Source organism: Lepus europaeus, chromosome 3 (assembly GCF_033115175.1).
Source record: "Lepus europaeus isolate LE1 chromosome 3, mLepTim1.pri, whole genome shotgun sequence".
Taxonomy (NCBI): Eukaryota; Metazoa; Chordata; class Mammalia; order Lagomorpha; family Leporidae; genus Lepus; species Lepus europaeus.
Window position 1 is genome coordinate 82,826,852 of NC_084829.1, and position 22,644 is coordinate 82,849,495.

General features: G+C 39.6%; 1 protein-coding gene across 4 annotated transcripts in view; it reads right to left on the minus strand.

Moving 5' to 3' along the window:
• Positions 1–10,833, minus strand: part of SNX14 (sorting nexin 14) — a 100,541-nt gene extending 89,708 nt beyond the window's left edge. For all 4 annotated transcript variants that reach the window (XM_062186452.1, XM_062186453.1, XM_062186451.1 and 1 more), the window contains exon 1: positions 10,609–10,833. In XM_062186452.1, the coding sequence (XP_062042436.1) occupies positions 10,609–10,808 (200 nt within the window). In that variant the 5' untranslated portion in view covers positions 10,809–10,833. The remainder of the gene's footprint in view (positions 1–10,608) is intronic.
• Between the last annotated feature and the right edge of the window lie 11,811 nt (positions 10,834–22,644).

Below are 22,644 nucleotides of genomic sequence, written 5' to 3' on the forward strand. Positions count from 1 at the left end.
TTTATTTATTTATTTATTTATATGAAAGAGTTACAGCAAGAGTGGGAGAGACACAGAGAGGAGAGATATCTTCCATCTCCCAGTTCACTCCCTAAATGGCCACAAAGGCCACAGCCAGGCCAGGCTGAAGCCAGGAGTCAGGAGCTTCCTCCAGGTCTCCCATGTGAGTTCAGGGGCCCAAGCACTTGGTCCATCCTCCACTGATTTCCCAGCATATCAGCAGGAAGCTGAATTGGAAGTGGGAGCAGCTGAAATTCAATCCGGCACTCATGTGGGAAACTGGCACTGTAGACAACTGCTTAACCCGCTATACCACAGTGCTGGCCCCAGTCAGCTTTTCATCACTATAACAAATACCTGAGAGAAGCTACTTATAAAGCAAAGAGGTTATCCTGGCTCACAGTTTTAGAGGTTCACAGTCCAAGATCAGGTGAGCCTCATTGGTTCAGCCACCTGAACCAGAGGATGGCAGAGGCAAAGTGTGTGCAGAGGAATGATGACATGGTAAGCAAGGAAACAAAGCCTCAATGGCACAGAGATAACATGACAAAAGGGAAAGTATGTGTCTATGTCCCTATTTACAAAGCCTCTATGAATTCATTACTGAGGCTTCACTCCAAATCCACAACCAAATCCAATCTAATCACCTCCCAAAGGCCTGATCTCTAAATACTGTAACTGGATTAAGTTTCCACCCATGGTGAAATTAACATAGGTCTTTAGGGACCAAGTATTTTAATACACAGGCCTTTGTGAGGCTCCCCAACTAACAACAAAACCGTAACATTCCACTTCTGGCCCCCAAAACTTCATGTCCATCTCACAATGCATTCATTCCATCCTCAAAAGTCTAAAAGCCTTAATGGTCCAGCACTGCTCAAAAGTTGAAGTCTACAAGCCGGCGCCGCAGCTCACTAGGCTAATCCTCCACCTTGCGGCGCCGGTACACGGGGTTCTAGTCCCGGTCGGGGCACCGATCCTGTCCCGGTTGCCCCTCTTCCAGGCCAGCTCTCTGCTGTGGCCAGGGAGTGCAGTGGAGGATGGCCCAAGTGCTTGGGCCCTGCACCCCATGGGAGACCACGAGAAGCACCTGGCTCCTGGCTTCGGATTAGTGCAGCGCGCCTACCGCGGTGGCCATTGGAGGGTGAACCAATGGCAAAAGGAAGACCTTTCTCTCTGTCTCTCTCTCACTGTCCACTCTGCCTGTCAAAATAAATAAATAAATAAATAAATAAAAGTTGAAGTCTAGAGTCTTATCTGAGATCTCAAAGCAAAATGCTTCTATTAGCCTGTAAAAAAAAAATCAGTTATATACTTCCTAGATACAATGGCAGAAGAGGCACAGGGTAAACATTTCCATCACAAAAGGAGGAGCTACAGACCTAGAAAAGATTAATTGGACCAAAGCAAAACAAAAAGCAGGACAAACAGTAAATCCTAAAGCTCCAAGTGCAGCATCTGGGACACACTGTGGTTAAGTATCAACTCCCAAGGGCCTGGGTTACAGTCCATGCTCCAGCTTTCATAGGCTGATGCCTAGTCTCTGCAGCTGCATGAAGCATTGCCCTGGTGGGGGATCTCTGCATCAACTTTGATCTGACACCTAATTGATGGAGTAAAGCAATTCTCCAAAAATATTTTCAAATAAAAAATGTAGGAGGTATGAAAGAATCACCACATTGCAATCTTTAATGAAGTAACTGATTAAAAGAATACTGCTAAGGGGCTAGCGCTGTGGATAGTGGGTAAACCTTCCACCTGTACAACCAGCATCCCATATGGGCATCAGTTTGTGTCCCAGCTAATCTACTTCCAGTGCAGCTCCCTGATGATATACCTGGGAAGACAGTTGAGGGTGGCCCAAGTGCTTGGGCATCTGCACCCACATGGGGGACTCAAGTTAAGATCTGGAACCCTGGCCGGCGTCGCGGCTCACTAGGCTAATCCTCCGCCTTGCGGCGCCAGCACACCGGGTTCTAGTCCCAGTTGGGGCGCCGGATTCTGTCCCGGTTGCCCCTCTTCCAGGCCAGCTCTCTGCTGTGGCCCGGGAGTGCAGTGGAGGATGGCCCAAGTCCTTGGGCCCTGCACCCCATGGGAGACCACAAGAAGCACCTGGTTCCTGCCTTCGGATCAGCGAGATGTGCCGGCCGCAGCGCGCTGGCTGCAGCGGCCATTGGAGGGTGAACCAACGGCAAAAGGAAGACCTTTCTCTCTGTCTCTCTTACTGTCCACTCTGCCTGTCAAAAAAAAAAAAAAAAAAGATCTGGAACCCTGGCCCAGATCCAGCTCCTGTGGCCATCTGGGGAGTGAACCAGTGGATAGAGGATCTCTCTTTCTCTGTCTCTCACTCTCTAACTCTGCCTTTCAAATAAAATAAGTAAATCTTTAAAGAGAGAGAGAGAATATTGATAAACATAAAGCCAAAGAGAAAGCTTGTTGACCAAGTCATCAGCTGTTACTTTCTGAATCTACAGAAAAAGTAGGGCAACCCCATCTGATGTGTCCTCTGTTGTGACCCAATAATATGCACGTGGCATCACTGAAATATTCCTGCAAAACTCCCCTCAGAACTAAACTAAATCTAATTGAGTTTATAGATCAAATTCTTTAGCTATCCAAAATATAAAGGTTGGAGTTTTAAAACAAAAACAAAAACATGACACCACAAGGAAAGCATCAGCAAAACCCATGATGATATGGTTTCCTCAAAAAGTCAATAGCGAGCACACTTTAGCCTATTAGGGTACACACATACCACATCAGAGTGCCTACAGAACAAATGGCATAGTTTCTCCAACAGATAAATCAGAAGTTCAAAAAAATGGGAGGAGAGTGGAACTTTTGAATTAATAACCCTACTTAGATCTTAATTTGATGAATTGTAAAAAGTTGTTATAAACAAGAGTCACTGATGAACAGAATAGAATAAGGGATAGACTCAATAGAGCAAATATAGTTAAATGTTAATGGTAAAATCTATGCATTCTATAATCAGTTGTAAAATTTAGCTTTGCTTATATTTTTGAAATTTTCATCATAAAATGTTGGGGAGGGAGTTCTAACAAACTCAGGGAAATCTGAACTAAATGGATATTTGATGATGCTAAGAAATTTCTTGAGACTACAGTTAATAACATTATATAGTATACCTGAAAACTGCTAAAGGATTTTAAGCATTCTCACTGCAAAAATTTATAAGTATATGCGATATGTGAAGCAGTTTGCCTTAGCCTTTCTACAATACTTACAGATATCAGGTTATGTTATGCACAATTATGTAGAATTTTTGCTTGTAAAATAAATGACTTTAGGAAATAAAGTTTTTAAAAGAAATGTTTTTAAAGTAAAATATTGTAGTTATTAAAGGAAAAACTAGCTTATCTTTTAGAGATACATACTGAAATGTTTATAAACAAAATGTGTCATATGGGATTTGCTTCTAAATAATACAAGAGGGAGGTGGAATTTGACATTGAATTGATAATTATGAAGCTAGCCAGAAGGTACATACAGGTTTCATTATACCATTTTATTTTTATTTTGTACGTTTGACACTTTCCATAATAAAAAAAATTATTAGGGGCCCACATTGTGGTATAGCCAGTTAAGCCACCATCTGCAACACTGGCATTCGATATGGGCACCAGTTCAAGTTCCAACTTCCTCTACTTCCGATCCAGCTCCCTGCTAATGCACCTGTGAAAGCAGAAGACGGCCCTAGTGCTTGGGCCCCTGACACCCACATGAGAGACCTAGGTGAAGCTCCTGGCTCCTCGCTTTGGCCTGGCCCAGCCCCAGCTGTTGTGGCCATCTGGGCAGAGAACCAGTGGATGGAAGACCTCTCTGCCTCTCTATATCTTCTCTCTCTGTAACGCTGTCTCTCAAATAAGTAAATCTTTTTAAAAAAACTATTAAGAAAAGGTCATTTAGGGGCCAGTGCTGTGGTGTAGCGGGTTAAAGGCATGGTTTATAGTGCCAGCATCCCAAATGGGCACCTGTTCAAGTCCTGGCTGCTCCACTTCCAATCCAGCTCCTTGTTAATGCACCTGGGAAAGCAGCAGAGGATTGCCCAAACGCTTAGGCCCTTCTGCCCACATGGAAGACCAGAAGAAACTCCTGGCTCCTGGCTTTGGCCTGGTCCAGTTCAGTTATTGCAGCCATCAGGGAGGGAACCAGCGGATGGAGGATATCACTCTCTCTCTCTCTGCCTTTCCTTCTCTCTCTCTGTAAATCTGTCTTTTAAATAATCTTTTAAAAAAAGATCTGAATTAATGAAGAGATATTTACGATTATAAATGGAACTATTAAATATAATAAAAATATAAATTCTACTTAGATTAATTCACAAGTTAAATAAAATTTTTCAGATTATGAAAGCAGGAATCTAAAGCCCTTTTCTTTGATTACAGGCTAGCCTTAATAAGTCACTTCTAAGCAACAGCAGAAGTGATGATGCCTGAATTCCAAGGCAAGTTCATAAAAAAAGATATGGTTTCCACCCAGCTCTCTATTTCAGGTTATTTGTGATTGTAACCTAGCATCATGTTGGTAAAAAGACCATTTGGAAAGGTCATTTTTAGGTATTCTGACCAATAGTCCAGTTCTCATCAATGAGTACCAACTGTCACATGTCAAATTATCAAGTGAGGAAACAAGCCTACAAATCCAGCTGACACACAATGAACACAGGGTAGCTATACTTACTAACTCCTGTTCAACTTGCAATTCTGTGAGCAAATTTAAGGTTGCTATGCTTTACACCACTAAATCTCGTGGTGGTTCATTATATGACAACATATATAAACAAAACAGAAACCACAATGAAAATTTCAGCTGTTTAGAAACTTGTCCTCTACTCATTCCAGAATGTATATGAAAAAACAAAGGTTCAGAAGAAGCTGAGCCAACTTTGAAAAAGAAGTGCCAATTGAGAAGTTTCACCCTAACAAATACTAAAATATACTACAAAACTACAATATTACTGTTTCAAAAAAAAAAACCCTACTACTATTTTAGGAAAGGAAAAATGAAGGAACAAAATATATGAAATTTTAGAGACTGACAAATCTGGCTCTGATGCAATACATAACAACTCTGACCCCTGTTTGGTCAGGGCAATAATAACACCTAACTCAGAGTGTAATTATAATGATTAAGTAAGTCCTTAAAAGTGCTTAGGGGCTGGCGCCACGGCTCACTAGGCTAATCCTCCACCTTGCGGCGCCGGCACCCTGGGTTCTAGTCCCGGTCAGGGCGCCGGATTCTGTCCCGGTTGCTCCTCTTCCAGGCCAGCTCTCTGCTGTGGCCCAGGAAAGCAGTGGAGGATGGCCCAAGTGCTTGGGCCCTGCACCCTATGGGAGACCACGAGAAGCACCTGGCTCCTGCCTTCGGATCAGCGCGGTGCGCCGGCCACAGCGCGCCAACTACGGCGGCCCTTGGAGAGTGAACCAATGGCAAAGGAAGACCTTTCTCTCTGTCTCTCTCTCTCACTGTCCACTCTGCCTGTCCAAAAAAAAAAAAGTGCTTAGGGATGGGTGCTATGACACAGCACAGCTTGGGATATCTACATCGCATATCAGAGTGGCTGGCATTAAGCCCTGTCTCTGTTTCCAACACAGCTCCCTGCTAATGCACACCCTGGGAAGCAGGTGATGACTCAAGTACTTGGGTCCCTGTCACCCACATGGGAGACTCGAATAGAGCTCCTGCCTTCCAACTTTGATCAGGCCCAGCCTCGGCTGTTGTGGGCATCTGACGAGTGAACAACCAGATTTAAGATTCTTTCTCTCTGCTGCTCCGCCCTTCAAATCAATACAAATAAATAAATAAAAAGATTTTTAAGAGTGTTTAATTTGTTACATACAAGGTATGTAACATGCTTAAACATTTCAAAAATAACAAATAAAATAATAAAACACTTAAAAACAGGCTCCATGTATATGGAATAAGATTTCACATACATACAGAAGTCTCAGTATAATAAAGTGACAGATGCAGGTACAAGTGATTAAAACGTTAACAAGAATAGTCACTGATGAATGGTTAAATGGTAAACTTATGAGCAAATTTAAACATCTTTATATTTTTATGTCCTAAATTCTCTACAATTTATGAGTCCATGTTATCTACAAAGTTATTAATAGGGCCAGCACTGTGGCACAGTATGTTAATCCTCTGCCTGCGGCGCCTGCATCCCATATGGGCACCAATTCTAGTCCAAGCTGCTCCTCTTCCAATCCAGCTCTCTGCTGTGGCCTGAGAAAGCAGTGAAAGATGGCACAAGTGCTTGGACCCCTGCACCCACGTGGGAGACCAGGAGGAAGCTTCTGGCTTCGGTTGGGCTCAGCTCCAGCCATTGCGGCCATCTGGGAAGTGAACCAGCAGATGGAAGACCTTTCTCTCTGTCTCTCCCTCTGTCTGTAACTCTACCTCTCAAAAAAATAAATAAAATCTTTTTAAAAATTTATTAATAATTATTATTGTTGTTAAGAATGACTTTTAGTATAATTCTTTTTGTTTTGTTTTCTTCTTTTATTTTTGTTGTTTTTTCTCTCTTTTTTTTTTATTTGTTTCTTTTTAGTATAATTCTTAAAAACATTGGGCTTCTGGATCAGAATGACCTACATTCAAGTCCCATTCTGCAACATTATCTATGAGATGGGGCAAGTTATTTAAAAACTCCAAAACTTCAGTGCTCAATTGCAATATGAGCCTTATAAACATCAAGGAACTGCACATTAACAACACAATGAGCTACCACTACTACCCTTTATTTCTTTCTCCTCCCTAATTGGTCTTGCTAAAACATCTAGTACTATATTGAATAAGAGTGGTGAAATTGGACATCCTTGTTCCAGATCTGAGGGGAAATGCTTTCAGTTTTTCCCCATTTGGCTGTTGCTTTGTGATATACAGCCTTTATAATTTTGAGGAATGTTCCTACTATATATAATTTAACAACAGCAAAAAATAAATAAATAAATAAATCCAGTTGAAAAATGGGCAAAGGATTTCAACAGTTCTCAAAAGAAGAAATACAAATGCCCAACAAATATATGAAAAAATTATCAACATCACTAACCATCAGGGAAATGTAAATCAAAACCACAATGAGATATCACTTCACCCCGTCAGAATGGCTAAAATCCAAAACACAGAGTAACAAATGCTGGCAAGGATATGGACAAAGACCAATACTTATACACTGTTGATGGGAAAATAAATTAGTGCAGACACTGTGGAAAACAATGTGGAGATTTCTAAAAAAAATAAATAAATACATAAAAAAACTGGAAACAGACTTACCATTTGATCCAGCAATACCACTACTTCTTATATACCCAAAAGACTTGAATACCATGTATCAAAGAGATACCTTCACCACCATGTTTATAGCAGCACTGTTCATAACAGCCAAAATTTGGAATCAACTAAGGTGTCCATCATCAGATGAATGGATAAAGAAAATGTGATATATTTTATACACAATTTTTTTTATTTTTTTTACTCAGTTATAAAAAAAATGAAATTCTACTATTTGCAGCAAAATGGATACAACTGGAGAACATTATATTGAGTGAAATAAGTCAGACCCAGAAAGACAAATACCACGTTTTAAACAAACAAACAAACAAAAAGAATGTGTATGTAAGTATTGCTACAGATAACAATTTTGCAAAACTTTGTTTTATACCTTTGTCAAACCAATGCTTAAGAATGTTATACTAGGGGCTAGGGCTGTGGTGCAGCATGTTAAAGCCACCACCTACAGCACTGGAATCCCATATGGGCACCAGTTCAAGTCCTGGCTGCTCCACTTCCTATCTAACAATGTGCTATGGACTGGGAAAGCATTAAAAAATGGCCCAAGTTCTTGGGCCCCTGCACCCGTGTGGGAGACCCAGAAGAAGCTCATGGATCTAGCTTCGGATCGGTGCAGCTCCAGCCATTGTGGCCATCTGGGAAGTGAACCAGTGGATGCAAGACCTCTCTCTGTCTCTGCCTCTGCCTCTTTGTAACTCTGCCTTTCAAATGAGTAAATAAATCTTTAAAAAAAAAAAAAAAGAAGAATGTTCTACTTATATAGTTTTAAATATCTGTAATTACTTTAAAATGTACTTTGTATGGGTGAAATGGTCATTTTTCCATATAATTATTATTTATAGCCACTGTCTATATTCCCACTAACCTAAGGTCTTTTTACTTTACTTGTTAAATTTCTTATTTAATGAAGTATTAAGCCTTTTTACTGTAATGTAAATTTAAAAGGTTATCTCAAAAAATACAAAAACAAGACAGGAAGAAAAAAGGAAGAAGGGTAGGAGGGAGTGGGAGGAGGAAAGAAATATCATTATGTTCTTAGAGTTGCTTAGAATTTTACCTATAAATTATATTGAATCTGTTAAAAACTAATTAAAAAATAAAATTAAAAAAATTAAATAAAAACTACAGTAGGTGACTCTACTCTTCCTACAAATCACTTACAAAGGTCCAAAGGCTATATTCTTATCTTCCAACAGGTAAGGTTCAGCACCATAATTCACATTGCAAGAATAATCTATTTCCTAAAAAACGCCTTCAAAGAAATTTAGCAGCTGTAAGTTTCAAGACTATATAAGGGGTCCAGCACTGTGGCACAGCAGGTAAAGCTGCCGCCTGGAGAGCACCCATCCCATATAGGTGACGGTTTGAGTCCGGGCTGCTCCACTTCCAACTGAGCTCTCTGCTGGGAAAGCAGTGGAAGATGGCCCAAGACCTTGGGCCCCTGCACCCACGTGGGAGACCCAGAAGAAACTCCTGGCTTCCTGGCTTCAGATCAGCCCTGCTCTGGCCATTGTGGTCATTTGGAGATTTGGAGAGTAAACCAGTGGATGGAAGACCTCTCTCTCTCTCTCTCTCTCTGTCTCTGTCTCTCTCTCTCTCTGTAACTCTGATTTTCAAGTAAAATAAATAAATCTTTAAAAAAAAATTCCCTTCCTCTTTGCATAACACAAATACAAGGTACAGATTAAATAACACAGTTCAGACAGAGTCCTATGACTTCCTAAAAACAGGTAACACTGGATGCAATGATTTTGTAAGTAGACCACCTCAGATACTTAGTTCAACCTGGTTGTTGACCCACTTCACAAGGAGATGGGTAGAAGTCCCCAAAGCCTAATAATTACATTAAGTTGATATTTCTTTGATATAGAACCTATTAATCTAGCTTAGAATACCTTCTGGATGACAGAAAGCAAGTGCTTAGTAATTACTAATCCCTAAGGATTCCACTTCTCCCACACTTATAAAATCAAACACCTCTGTGGCCAGAAAGTTTGGGTTTAATAAAGGGGGTTAAAGAAAGGAGGTTTAAGTTCCAGCTTGTGAAGCGGAACACCAGGTGGAGATCCAGCTGCTCCTGATCGGATCCAGCTCCCTCTAGTGCACTTACTAAGGGAGGGAAAAGATTGTCCAAGTCCTTGTGCCTTTGCCATCCATGTGGGAGACCTGGATTGAGTTCAGGCTCCTGGCTTCAGCCTGGCCCAGTCCCAGCTGCTGGGCCATTTGGGGAATGAACGAAAGGATGGAAGATCTGTGTGGCTCTGCCTTTCAAATAAATACATCTTGAAAATCAAACACCTATCCTCACAAAGCACATTTCTCAGAAAAATATCAATCACTATTTAAGACTGATTATTACTATTCAATTCCAAATCAACAAAAAGCAAAGCCATTAGTGTAGCACCCGTGCTTAACAGTCACAGGAACCGGTCAACCTAGAAAAAATGTAAGTCACCAAATTCCTTATGCATTCATTCTACCCGGCTGCTATCCTGGGCGATCTACTACGTAAAGAAGGGCAGCAGGTTCAAAACAGCAGAGAAAAGATGCAGATGTCTATCTTGAAGGAAAAGTTCTCCTCTACTACTTACTGCACAGATACTATTCCTTGAAATACCAAAACGACAGAAATCTACAACTTTGTCTCAGGGACGAAACTTTCTGATTTCAACATGTCAACTGAATTTTAATTTTTTCAGGAAATTTCAGCTTCCTAACTGGCTTTGTTTTGTGATCCGTCCCCTTAGGACTATCCAAGGGATGTGCTGACGGGTACTATCTTGCTCGTGACTTGGACTCAACAAACCTTACGGCCTCCTCTTCCTACCCACGACACTGCGGGAATAGCTTCGACCGCGGGATGTGTGCTCGAGAGCGTACGGGCTGGGGGCGAGGGGATTCCGCCCAAACCAGGGGCTGCGGCAGGACCTCGAACCCTCCTCCGTCAGCCAACTGGACTGCCCTTGGACGGTTTCCAGTTCAGCCGATCACAGATTTCACTTTTAAGGCATCGACGATAAAAGACCGGGTTTTGAGAAATAGGTGCGAAAAAGGTCAGGAATCGGGGCCAGGCCCTCCGCGAAGGCAGCCTCGAGAAAGGGAGCACTTCCACCCACCCTTCCGCCCTGGCTTCCGGGCCCGGACGCCCGGCCCAGCTCCCCGCGGAGCTCGCTCTGCCCACGTCCCGCGGCCGTGCGGCCTGCACGGCCTCCACAGAGCGAAGCGGCGCGGGTTTTCCTCGGAGAGAGCCCGCGGCGCCCGCCTGACCCCGCGCGGCGGCGTTACCTGTTGAGGAGCAGGGAAGCAGCGCTGAGACAGAGCAGCAGGAAGCAGAAGAGCGGGTACTGGCGGCAGATCTCGCGTCCCACGTCCAGCCGCAGCCGCTGCTTCAGCTTCCCTACCACACTGCGCACCCAGGGCACCATTTCCCTCGGCGCTGCTGAGGCTGCGCTACCGGCGGAGGCCGAGGTCGCGGCGACCCCCATCCACCTTCCGCGTCCCCGCCCCGCCGGCACGGCAGCGCCAGCGGCCCCAAGCCCCGCCCCCGCATTGCCCGTCGCGCGTGCGCGTGCGCGGCCGCCGACCGAAGGCCCGGCCGTAAGACGCGCCCAAGGTCGTCACCCGGCGCGAGGGGCCTGGCGGAGCGGCGCGCGAGCCCGCCCTGAAGGGACAGGTTGCACCTGCCGCCGACCTTATCCAGAAACGAAGGCGGTAAACGCCTGTATTACGGGAGCGAGGCAGAAGGGAGTGCCCAAGCACAGCGCAACCTGCAGCCCCCGCAGGTGCCGGAGCGCCGGAGCTCGCTGGGAACTGTAGTCTCAGCGGTCCGAACCTCGGACGGGCGGGGACGCGCAGTCGCGCCCCCAGCCACCCTCCACGCCTCCTCACGCGGGCTGAGAACAGGGCCGAGCTTTGCGCAGCGCCCAAGGAAGAGGAGACGCTTCTGAGTCCTTATAGTCCAAGGGGCAGACCAGGGACTAGCGGGAGTGGCCCCGAGTTACGCTGGGCCGCCGCCCCTTGGAGAGAGCCTCTTCTGAGCGCCACGGGCAAGGTGGAGTTTAGTTCACGCTAGCCCCGGGGGCCTAACCAAAAAAGCGTGCTTAGCGGAATGGCAGTTTAGGTAGTGCCTAGAATAGTCTCCTCAGTAGTGCATTACATTTGTAAATTTCGAGTTCTCTCTTCCCTGCTCCTGAGAAACGCTGGAAGACAGCGGAGTAATCGCTAAAACTTACTAGGCGGCGCCCAAAGCACTGTTGACTTTCACACATTGACATCACCTCTAAGTTTCAACATCTTACAGCTAGAGTTACCGAGAAACTTGGGATAACCGAGCCAGGGAGGCTGGGGTTCAAAGCCGTTGTTTTAGCGTCCCCGAGCCGGCGCTCCCCTGTCTCCTGTCACCTTTTCCCTAGGATCTTACTCTGCAAACGGAGCGGCAAGACACACTCAGAAGTGATTTTAAATGACAAACCACACGGCGTATGTCGTCTCGGGAATAGTTTCCAATGTTACATTCCAGAAACATGGATCATCTTGAATGATGCCATTTTCTGTTATCAGATTGTTCGTTTCCCTCATTGTTGCTAATCGTTTTAAGATCCTTGATAATATTGCCATCCTTGATCAGAAATTTATGCATATTTCAAACTATTTTTCTTTAGGATCAGCTTCAATAGTTACTGAGTCAGAATATAATATTAACATTCTTGACTGCCCGATTTCTTTGTAGGATGGTTATAGGATACCAATTACACAGTGGTATACAAACTGCACATTTCACTGATCCCCACTACTATTATTAAACACTGAAAATATACTTATGCATTCCCATCTGTATATTAAAACATTTGAAGACTACACCTATATTGTACAACCTACTACTACATAATTGGAAAGCTTAGCACTTCAAAACATATTGATACCTACTTAAACATAAATTTCATTTTGCCGAATCTGAGCACCGAACTTAACCAGTTATCAATGCGCATGGCAGAGCTGTACTGAGGTGCAAAAACTGTTGATCTACATCTATCAAGTGTGTTCTGTGCATCTGAGTGCTATATTGCTTGTTTAAAATTTTTGCTTCCCTAAAGGCTTATTCTGAAATTAGTTCAACTTTCCACCAAGAAACAGTATTTTTAGTTGTATATAAACTAGATATCTTTATAGCACCAATTAAGGCTTAACTTTTTCTTATGGTATCTTACCAACAGCATCAGAGTAAGCTAACTTAGGTAAAAATTTATCATATTACTGTTATTAGGAAAAAAAACCTTTGCCATGAACGCTTTAAAATCCATACCTTAAATACAAATTTCTGTAGCTACAGATTAACAACCTTTACTTCATTTAAATGTTCTCTTTAAGCTTGTGGTTTAGTATCCTTTTACATTGACAGAGCTTGAATTTTTTTTTCCTAACCTCGTATTGTTTTGAACTTCCTAGAGGGAATATCGGACATCCACAACCAGCACTCATTCTGAAAACAGCTCCACTTATTAGCAACATATTATCATTAAGCAAGGTTGACTATTTTCTTAATCTTTACATTTACCACTAAAACAGGTATCTTAATAAGGTTTTAGGGAAGATTAAATTGGGTGGCAAGCGTCTTATTAAATATAATGCAATACAAAAGTCACTCGAATTTTATCAATTTATGAAAGTGACAAAAATAAGCTAAACTAGTTAGCTTTTATTTCAATAGCTTAAAATGAAAATGACGTGAAACCAAAGGTATTAAGATAACTTACAGGGGGAGAGGGGTGGGAGGTATGGGGAAAAGAACCACTATATTCCTAAAGTTGTATCTATGTAAAAATGCATTCATTAAATTAAAAAAAAAAACTTATAGGAAATTGAGGTTTAATGGTTTATTGCCTGCCCTAAAATTCTAGACCTGCATTGTCCAATACAGTAGCCACTGGCCACATGTGGCTATTGAGCACCTTAAATGTGCATTGTGTGAAATACACATCAAATTTCAAAGACATAGTATAAAAACATAAAATAACTCAATTTTAAAACTTGACTATTGTTTTGGAAATAATGGGATAAAATATCTTTAATGCAGCTAGAAAATTTGAAATTACATATATGGCTTGCATTATATTTCCACTAGACAGTGCTGTAAACATTATCTGTGGAGATCCAGTAGGATTGAATGTGTGTGTAATTTCTGATAATTGCTACAATTGTCAGTTGTGTGCTAGAGGTATGCTAACTCTAAAAATCATATAGTCATCTAAGGGGCTCAGACATCAAACTGCAATGCAATAATATGTCCATATCTTTAAATCAATATTTATTCAATAGCAAGTAAGTGTAAGGCACTGTGCTAGATGTGGTGGCAGATACAATGAATTTAGATGCATTTTTCTGACCTCCAAAGGCTTACAATCTAGTGCAGGAGACAAGTCACACATAGAATGATGTATAGTACAGGGCATGTTTATAAGTAAAGGCTGTATTAGTTTTTTCTTTTTAAATGACAGGTAATGAGGGAAGGGAAATTTGCAACTGGTGAGGATTCTGAAAATGCCTGTGGAAGACAATTTCAACAAATAGGACTACTCTTTGCTTTCACTTAATTTTCACAAGTCACGTAGCACTAGGTAGACTATCTAAAATACTTTCACTTAACTTAACCTGATTTTATTTACCCCACCAGCAAACTGCAGACTGCTTTTTTATTGGCACAGGAATTTGATAATAGTGCTTGAATAACTGAGAACCAGTAATTATGCCTACATAACTTGGATGACCCTGAGTGTAAACCACATTTTAATGTGTTGAGGGCCATTCTTTGTATGGCACAGATGTATGAGGAAAAGGATAGGCGAATACATTTTACACTACTCCTAGGAGCCATTTCAGTCCCTATCAAGAGATAACTCCTATAATCTGGAGCACAATCTCTCATCACAGAAGCATTTTCAAAGCTGTTTTTTCATTTCAAATGATATTCACATTCTACCTTTTGTGACATTTCTAATGTAATCACTATAGCCTTAATTTTGCATTCCATAATACCCTCTTCTCACAATTTATTCCTTTCTATCAACCTCTGGATCTAAATATTAAACAAGTTGCTAAACTTTCTTTACTTGAATATTCCTTTCCTTGACTTTAAGAGGACCTCATTACAATGAAGAACATGTGTTCAAATGAATGCACTGGAATGTTAAGGGATTTCTGAATAGGGCTCCAAGCAAGATGTTCAAAATGGAGTTATTGTCACCTTTTAACTTTTTTTTTCTGGTGACCCCTGAGGCTGAACCTCCATTAGGAAGGCAAGAACAACTTTACAGAACTAATGGCTCAACTATAAATACTCCTGGGGTAAAAGCTGTCAAATTCTGGGTGGTTCCATTATGTTAGCACCAAGAAAAAGATTATGTACTTCATACTTGTCATCATATTCCTAAATTATGATGGAATAGCCATCCCCAAACCTCACTTTCATAGAAGTAAGTAGAACTGGTTTTAACTTCAGAAAATGTAAATTTTGTCTAGTAACTGCTTGGATATACTCACCTGTTGATAGGACTAGAAAAGGCACTTATAATCTAAGCCCATTATTATTCTGTCTAAAATGGCAATGCTTGTATCTGCTCCAAAGTATCACTTAAATAAGGAAAACACTCCATCTTAAAAAAAAAAAATGTTAACTATCACTTAAATTTAAATATAGCTTTCACCTGACCTCAGTAACTTTTGAAAATATTTGGGAAAGGCTTTACTATCTTCCCTCTTACTTCTCACCAGCTATTTCCTAACATGTAAAAATTAAACTTGACAAAGTATCTACAAATAGTGTAAATCAATTTTTACCTTCACTGAAAAGACACTTTCCCTATTTAAATAAACTGATTACAGCTATGAGAAAATAAAACAGGGCCAGTGCTGTGGCATAGTGGGTAAAGCCACTGCTTGCAGGGCCAGGACTCGATGTGTGTGCCAGTTTGAAAACATGAACAATACAGTATAGCTAAATAGAAACTGAATTTTGAAAATCTTTTGTTGAAAATTTTATTGGAAACTTCCTTCTGTGTCTTCAAAAAGGTTTCTTTAACTCACATGAACACAAGACAGTCTCAATTGTGGGCATTATCAGAAAGCTGTATGGTCTGTGCTCTTCAATTTCATAAAGCAGTTCAAAATGTAACCTTAAGAATTGAAGATAATTAAGAACTCTACTGTCCCCAGATGTTGAAATTCCATCACTCCCATTTTCAGTTAAATACATATATACATAAACACATATACATATGAAAGATTAAATCATCCCCACCCAGGTATTTGAGGCTAAAGAAAGCTTCACTACTAAGAATGCTCACAGAAATACTGATGGCAATACTGAAATATTTGTGGGTTTCACTAGCTTTAAAATTGAGATATTGACAATATTCTTCTTTACATAGCTGCTTTTCAAATACTGGTTTTTAAATGTTACAAACACAATGCATTATTCTTACATTGGTTTAAGTCTGCTTATATATGTATCCTCTGTCAAGTTTCATAGCTTTATTTCTTTCCACTATACTAAAACAAAATACAAAACTTTATCATGATGGAGGTTGGGAAGGTTGTGATTGCTATAAACAAAAAATGAATTGGAAGAGTAGCAGTAATTTAAATGGCTTGATTATGATTCTTGCTAATACATATACTGGATTTTCAAATGTTGCTAAATGTTTTAAAACTGATTTTTCTCTTGAGGTTATCTTTAAGAAGAGGTTGATAAATTGTGACTAGTAGGTAGCTGTAATACAAGCCTACAATAAACAAAAAATAGCTAATAACCTTATTTATCCTTCAGAAGGCAAAACTAGGATTTGCTGATAGTTTTAAAGTTCCTACACCAAGATTTTGCCTATTTTGAATGAAGAGGATTTCTGAGGGATTGGCTTTGGGTGGGTTAGAATTCCCAAATCACCAGAAATGTGGGGTGAACCAAACACAAGATAAGTAGTTTGTTTGAGATAGTATTAATGGAAGTTGACGCTAAAATAAGAAGCTGGGACCAAATTATATATTACATGTGTGGCACTTTTTTTTCTATCAGTGCTGATATAGACTAGAGCTAAATGTGTAACAGTATACTTGAATGTGCCACTTAAAAATGTAATCTTACCTCATAACATATTTGAAAATAAGGAGTTCAGTCAGATCTTAACTTCCTAAATAATAAAGATAGGACTTGGATAGAAGACATTTCAGGCCTATTCAGAAATATAAATGATTAAGTTTGAGTAGATATGATGAAAGAAATTAAGTAGACATAATTGCAAAGAGCATCAAATGTGTACAGCAGACAGCTGAAATGCAGAACTGTACATAACAGACTAGACAAGCCTTGATACTAAAACAGTACACAAATATGTGATATGAAGCTGTAATGTAGTTGAAATCAGAGATTGATCAAGATAGAGGAAATAAGAAGTCAAAAATAAACGATTAAGATAACTAGCAAAGTTTCAGGGAGACTCTTCAAGAAGATTGATGCAATGTGCTTAAGTGCCACATAGGTTCAAGTAATGAAAATATATTTTCCTATCATGACTATGGTTTCCTGTTACAACTTTGGGGGGAAAGAGGAAAACTCACTTAAAGCAGCTTCGTTCAAAAGCCACCCAGCTCATTAGAAAAAAGTACAATAAAATGCTTTACTCTAATGAAATATATAGGGTTTCAACTCAAAGGCAGTTTACTAAGGGGGAGGGGAGGACACCCTGATACTAATGCTATTTTGGATTGTATGAGTATGATGTCCTGATGATTTTTAGAGAATATTTTAATTAGTAAGATTTTGGTTCATTTAGCAGTTAGACTGCCTTGTATTTTCTCATCTGGCTCATTGAATTAAGAGCTTTGCCTAGAATTTCACAACCAAGGAAGACTTGAAACTAATACTTATTTCAATTACTGCATTAACACAGTAATTTCAGAAATTTGGAAAGTAACTTGGAATAATGGCTTGTGGCCTATAATGAGGTATTTGATGGTTTTCTTCCTTATACAGGCTCCAAAGTTAGCTTCCTTAACTTTAAGATAAATATTTACCCTCTTTCCCTCAAAGAGTAACTATCACAAAAATAATGTACCCAAAATGTTCATACATGTAAAATATCACAAAGAATTAAGTCTTTTAATGTAAATACACATTGCAATTTGTGAAAATAACCCTTCCCAACAAAAGTATAAATGGAGCAAAAAAAAAAAAAAAATCCTCTAGGATTAATTTCCCTCTCTCATACAATGTTGAGGACTGGAAAAGTATCCAGAATATATGTCTTTTTACAGATAAGGAAACTGAAGCCCAGAGGTTAAACATGTATGTATGTAGATGCTTTCATTAAATATTTCAATGACTGAAAAAGCTTTTCATGCAGAACTACTGAAAAAGGTGAAATTATCTAAGTCATAAAACTCCGGTATTGCACATATTTTACATCAGGAACCTACCCCTTGGAACTTCATGTGAAAAATGAATATACAGACATATCCGGCTTATTAGAATGAGAAAACTCCATGAATACCAAAAACAGTGTAGTCATCTAATAACTGCTCTATGTCCATCAATTTTAATTCAGCAATCAGTTTTAATTCAGTACCCAGGTCTACTAACTTGACTAGAATTATTTTTCTCTTTAGATTCCTGGTATGTGCATACATATTGTTTGTGGCAGGCCACATATTACCATTTTAAAATTAGCCACTATTTTTGGTACCAAAAACTTTGAAAGTCATTTTTTCCTTGCTATCAGCCAATTAATATTTAATATAAAATATAAATAAGAACTAATTTTAAATATTTTGAAAATGTCTATAATAGACCAAAAAACTGAAGATGTTTGACTTGGTTTGTGTAGAAACACTTCAAAGAATTCAGACTCAAACAATATAGAGCATATTCAGAATGGTATAACTGTAGGCTAGACTCTAATCAAATAAAGTGAGACCAGCAGTACCAAAAGTATGTTCCACAAGAGATTAACATGGTGTCTCATCAAATCTGGAAAACAGATCCCTGCCACTATAAAGAATGAAGTATTTTACCTAGTAAAACAGCCACGACATAAAGGGTGGGGTGAGGGTGAACTTGGTAAATGACTCAAAACGTCCGAAAACCATGATAAAATGACATTGTCTGTACCTATCATACTAGTCCAAGCCTTTCAAAATAATCTATTCTTCCCAACCACAATTCATTGAATTCACATCCTTAGTCTTAAAATGTCCTCTATGTATCCTAGCATGCTAGATGCTACATTCTTTTCAACTAAGATAAATTTTTCTTAAGACAACTGATTTTAAGTGAGCAATGGACGTATGATTTTCTCCTGATATCCAGTATAATGTACACCATATTATATTTTACTACCCAGTTCTATATTAAAAAAAAACTTTCTATACCAAAATACAAGATAAATACATATTTCCCCATATAAAAAATAAATGAGGCTCATACTAATTTTGCACATGCACACTTACAAAGAACAAGAACCATTTTCCATGGAAAGGATAAGTGAGACAGAAAGACCTGGTTTGTAGTATAGATGACCAATACTTTGAGGGCCTACAACCCTTCTCAAAATATACAACCTGGGAAAGATTAAAACTCTTCTAATTGGGATAGTATCTTGCCTACCCTCCTGCTAAAAATAAACCTGAGTCTTTATTCTCACACAGAACTTCTAGTCAGCCATCTCAGTAGATAGGTTTAGTACTACCAGAAGCACCCCCCCCAAAAAAAAAAAAAAAAAAATCAGTGTGAACTAATATTTCGAACTACTCTATAAGAAACTAGAAACTTTAAAGAAATCCCTAGCATTCAAGAGTGATCAACACAGTACATACAAAAATGAGAATTGCAGTACTACTGAAATTTAGTCTATATATACACTAGAATGCAATCCTGCATATGTGTAAAGTAGAAAAGGCTTCAGTGATAAATGAGGAAGTTTAAGAATCAGAAAATTAATCCGGCCGGCGCCGCGGCTCACTAGGCTAATCCTCTGCCTGCTGCGCCGGCACCCCGGGTTCTAGTCCCGGTTGCTCCTCTTCCAGTCCAGCTCTCTGCTGTGGCCCAGGAAGGCAGTGGAGGATGGCCCAAGTGCTTGGGCCCTGCACCCGCATGGGAGACCAGGAGGAAGCACCTGGCTCCTGGCTTCTAATTGGCGCAGCACACCGACTGTAGTGGCCATTTGGGGGGGTGAAACAATGGAAAAGGAAGACGTTTCTAACTCTGCCTGTCAAAAAAAAAAAAAAGAAAATTAATCCAATTCTTCCCATCCAAGCTCAAGAAACAGAAAAGAGGGAGAGTCAAAGCAAATTTTCAGCAACTAATCCTTGGAATTTCAAGTTAAAGGCAATATAAAACTATACAGTGTGTTACGAAACTTCAGAAAAAAAGAACATGAAAAAAATCTCAACATCTGCAAAAGAAAAAAGATTAGCTACAAAGGACTATATTCAAATCAGACTGAGTAGTGCTGGACTCCCAAGTTCTGGTGGAAAATTACATTGAAGCTTGAATTCTAAATCCAAACCACCCATTCAAGAAGGATGAGACATTTTCCCATACAGAAGACTGTCTGCAGTCCATTCTACCTTTGTCAAACTATTACCTGAAAATATAACATTAGCAAGAAGACATGTAAATCTAAGAGGAAACTATGGAACCTAACAGCAGAACTCAGCACTGAGGTGGAAAAAGAGGAAACCCAGGACACAGCACAGCAATAGTATCTTACCTTCATTCCTGAGAACAGGTAAATAAATGTAATTAGAAACTTCCGGCTACTCCTCTTCTGATACAGCTCTCTGCTATGGGCTAGGAAAGCAGTGGAACATGGCCCAAGTACTTGGATTCCTGCACCGGTGGGAGACCCCAATGAAGCTCCTGGCTTTGGATATAGGCCCTGCCACTTGAGGGGTGAACCAACAGATGGAAGACCTGTCTCTCCCTCTCAAATAAAAAAGCCATGGGTTTAAAAACTAAGTTTATAAGAAAAAGGGGGGCCAGCACTGTGGCGCAGTGGGTAAAGCTGCCACCTACAGTGCCGGTATCCCTTAGGGGCGCCGGTTCAAGTCTTGGGTGCTCCACTTCCCATCCAGCTCTCTGCTATGGCCTGGGAAAGAGGTGGAAGATGGCTGAGGCACTTGGGGCCCTGCACCCCTGTACGAGACCTGGAAGAAACTCCTGGCTGCAGGATTCGTATCAGCGCAGCTCCGGCCGTCGCAGATGAATCAGCAGATGGAAGACCTATCTGCCTCTTTCTGTTTAACTATTTCAAATAAATATTTTAAAAAGTCATACTTCATATTTTAGTAATGGCCTGGATCTAAGTAAATGATGAAACATAAATTCTTAGAATTTTGCCCTCCGAAAGGCAAAAAAGAATTATCGATGAATCTATATACATTATGCATGATGACTGCTGTTTTTGGCCTTACTTGGTTTTAGAGGCAAGGTATAAAATAATCAGCTGTAGAGAGTTAAAACCTGACAGGAGAAGACAGCTAGGAGGAACTGGGAGATGAAGGAAACATACTGTTTGTGTAGTTTTCTTTATATGAGAAGCAGATAGTTACCAAAACTAAAAGAGGCTTTTAAGTGTAATCCAAGTAATAAACCGCATTTAAAAGTTGTACAAGAATAGGATTCTAAAATTCCTCAGAAAGGGTGAAAACTGCTTAAATGTAGTTACTAAAAGTAGTACAACAGATACCCACTCTCTGGAAGTGCACTATAATGTGAATAGACTTGCATATCTTGTGCTGTTTGAACACTTTTGGGTTTGGCTGTTTTACACTTCTTAAAAGTACCATCAAGTGTTATAAACATAAACGTCACCTTTTCCCATCACTGTTGAATAATTTTATGATTTTTAAAATGTCAGATCAACATGATCTTCATAATCTTAAAACATTAGCAGTTTTCATTGTTAAAAGCCATGTCAAACTCAGCTCAAAACATTTGATTTCCAAGTTATGTCATAATTAACTACTTTCATCAAATAAACTAATTTACAGCAAACTGAAAAACATTTCAAAAAAAATTTTAATGTCTGCCTAGCACCATCAATTTAGATTTCCCTGCCCTCTAGGAGCTTCCATTCTAAAAAGCGGCAAAAAGGAAAAAAATCAGAGAAGTAACTCAATGACCAGAGTATATAATAATTTAAGCAAACTCAACAAGTGATACACTAAGTACAGCTAAGTCAAACTGAGTAACATTTTATATTCCATGCCCAATTTTGTAGATGCTCTTCTAAGTACATCTTCAGGAAGCCTAAATACCACCTAGTCAATTCAAAACAAAGGTTTTTCAAGTTTGTCAGAGTGCATAGAGGGAATTGTGCCTGTTTTAGTATCAGAGGGTTCCTAATAATTCAATTTCTTCTAACTTTTATGAACTTATTACTATTTCAAGAAAAAAAGCAAAGGATGAACTAAATTTGTCCAAAGTGTTTTGTATTACATAGAGAAGTGACCAGATAACAAAGTGTATTTGGCTGAATTTTAGCTATGATCTTTGAGATACTTTTTTTCTAGTTCTCCTCCAAACACTCCAAATACTAAATATACTGATAACAATTAGGATATATTTCTCTAATTTCTCATGATACATTAAGTTAAAGCAATTTTAGAAAAAGGCCTAATTCCGTCTTTCAATTAAAGCAACCAATGACTACTGACATGAGAACATTCTCTTAAAAATGAAGTCTAAGGACTTGGCTACTATACAGGATGCACCTAGCTTTAGCAATTTTGCCTTCAAATGATGCAGTATTTGTGATAATATACTGCATAATTATTCAACATTCATATTTAAAATTGCACTAAATGAGCCACATCACAGCAACAGTTCAGAACTCTTCCAGCATATCATGGTGTTTGTAGATGTGTTAAGGCCTGACTTCATCATGTGAAATCTATAGTACTTTCCTACAAATTTTACATTATTAATGTCAACAAAATTCTTTACTTGATCTATGGTAATGCCTTGTCCACACGAAATCCTTTGCCATTTTGCCTTGTAAAAGCAAACACTGGCTTGTAGTTCACAAATGACAGAGGATACCAATTCCCTTAAGTATCCTAAAATTCTCTGCAAAGCAACTTGAAGTTTGTGTCACAAGAATCTCCTTTTGAGAACACAGGTGAAAGTCTAAGGCAAGAAATGATAAATCATAAACATTACATAGCTTTAACACTTTATAGACAAAGTAAAAAGAGATCATTGATTATAATAAATTATTCTAAGATTATCCTAACTTTATTGGTTGTTAAAAACATTTTAAGCTGTTAACA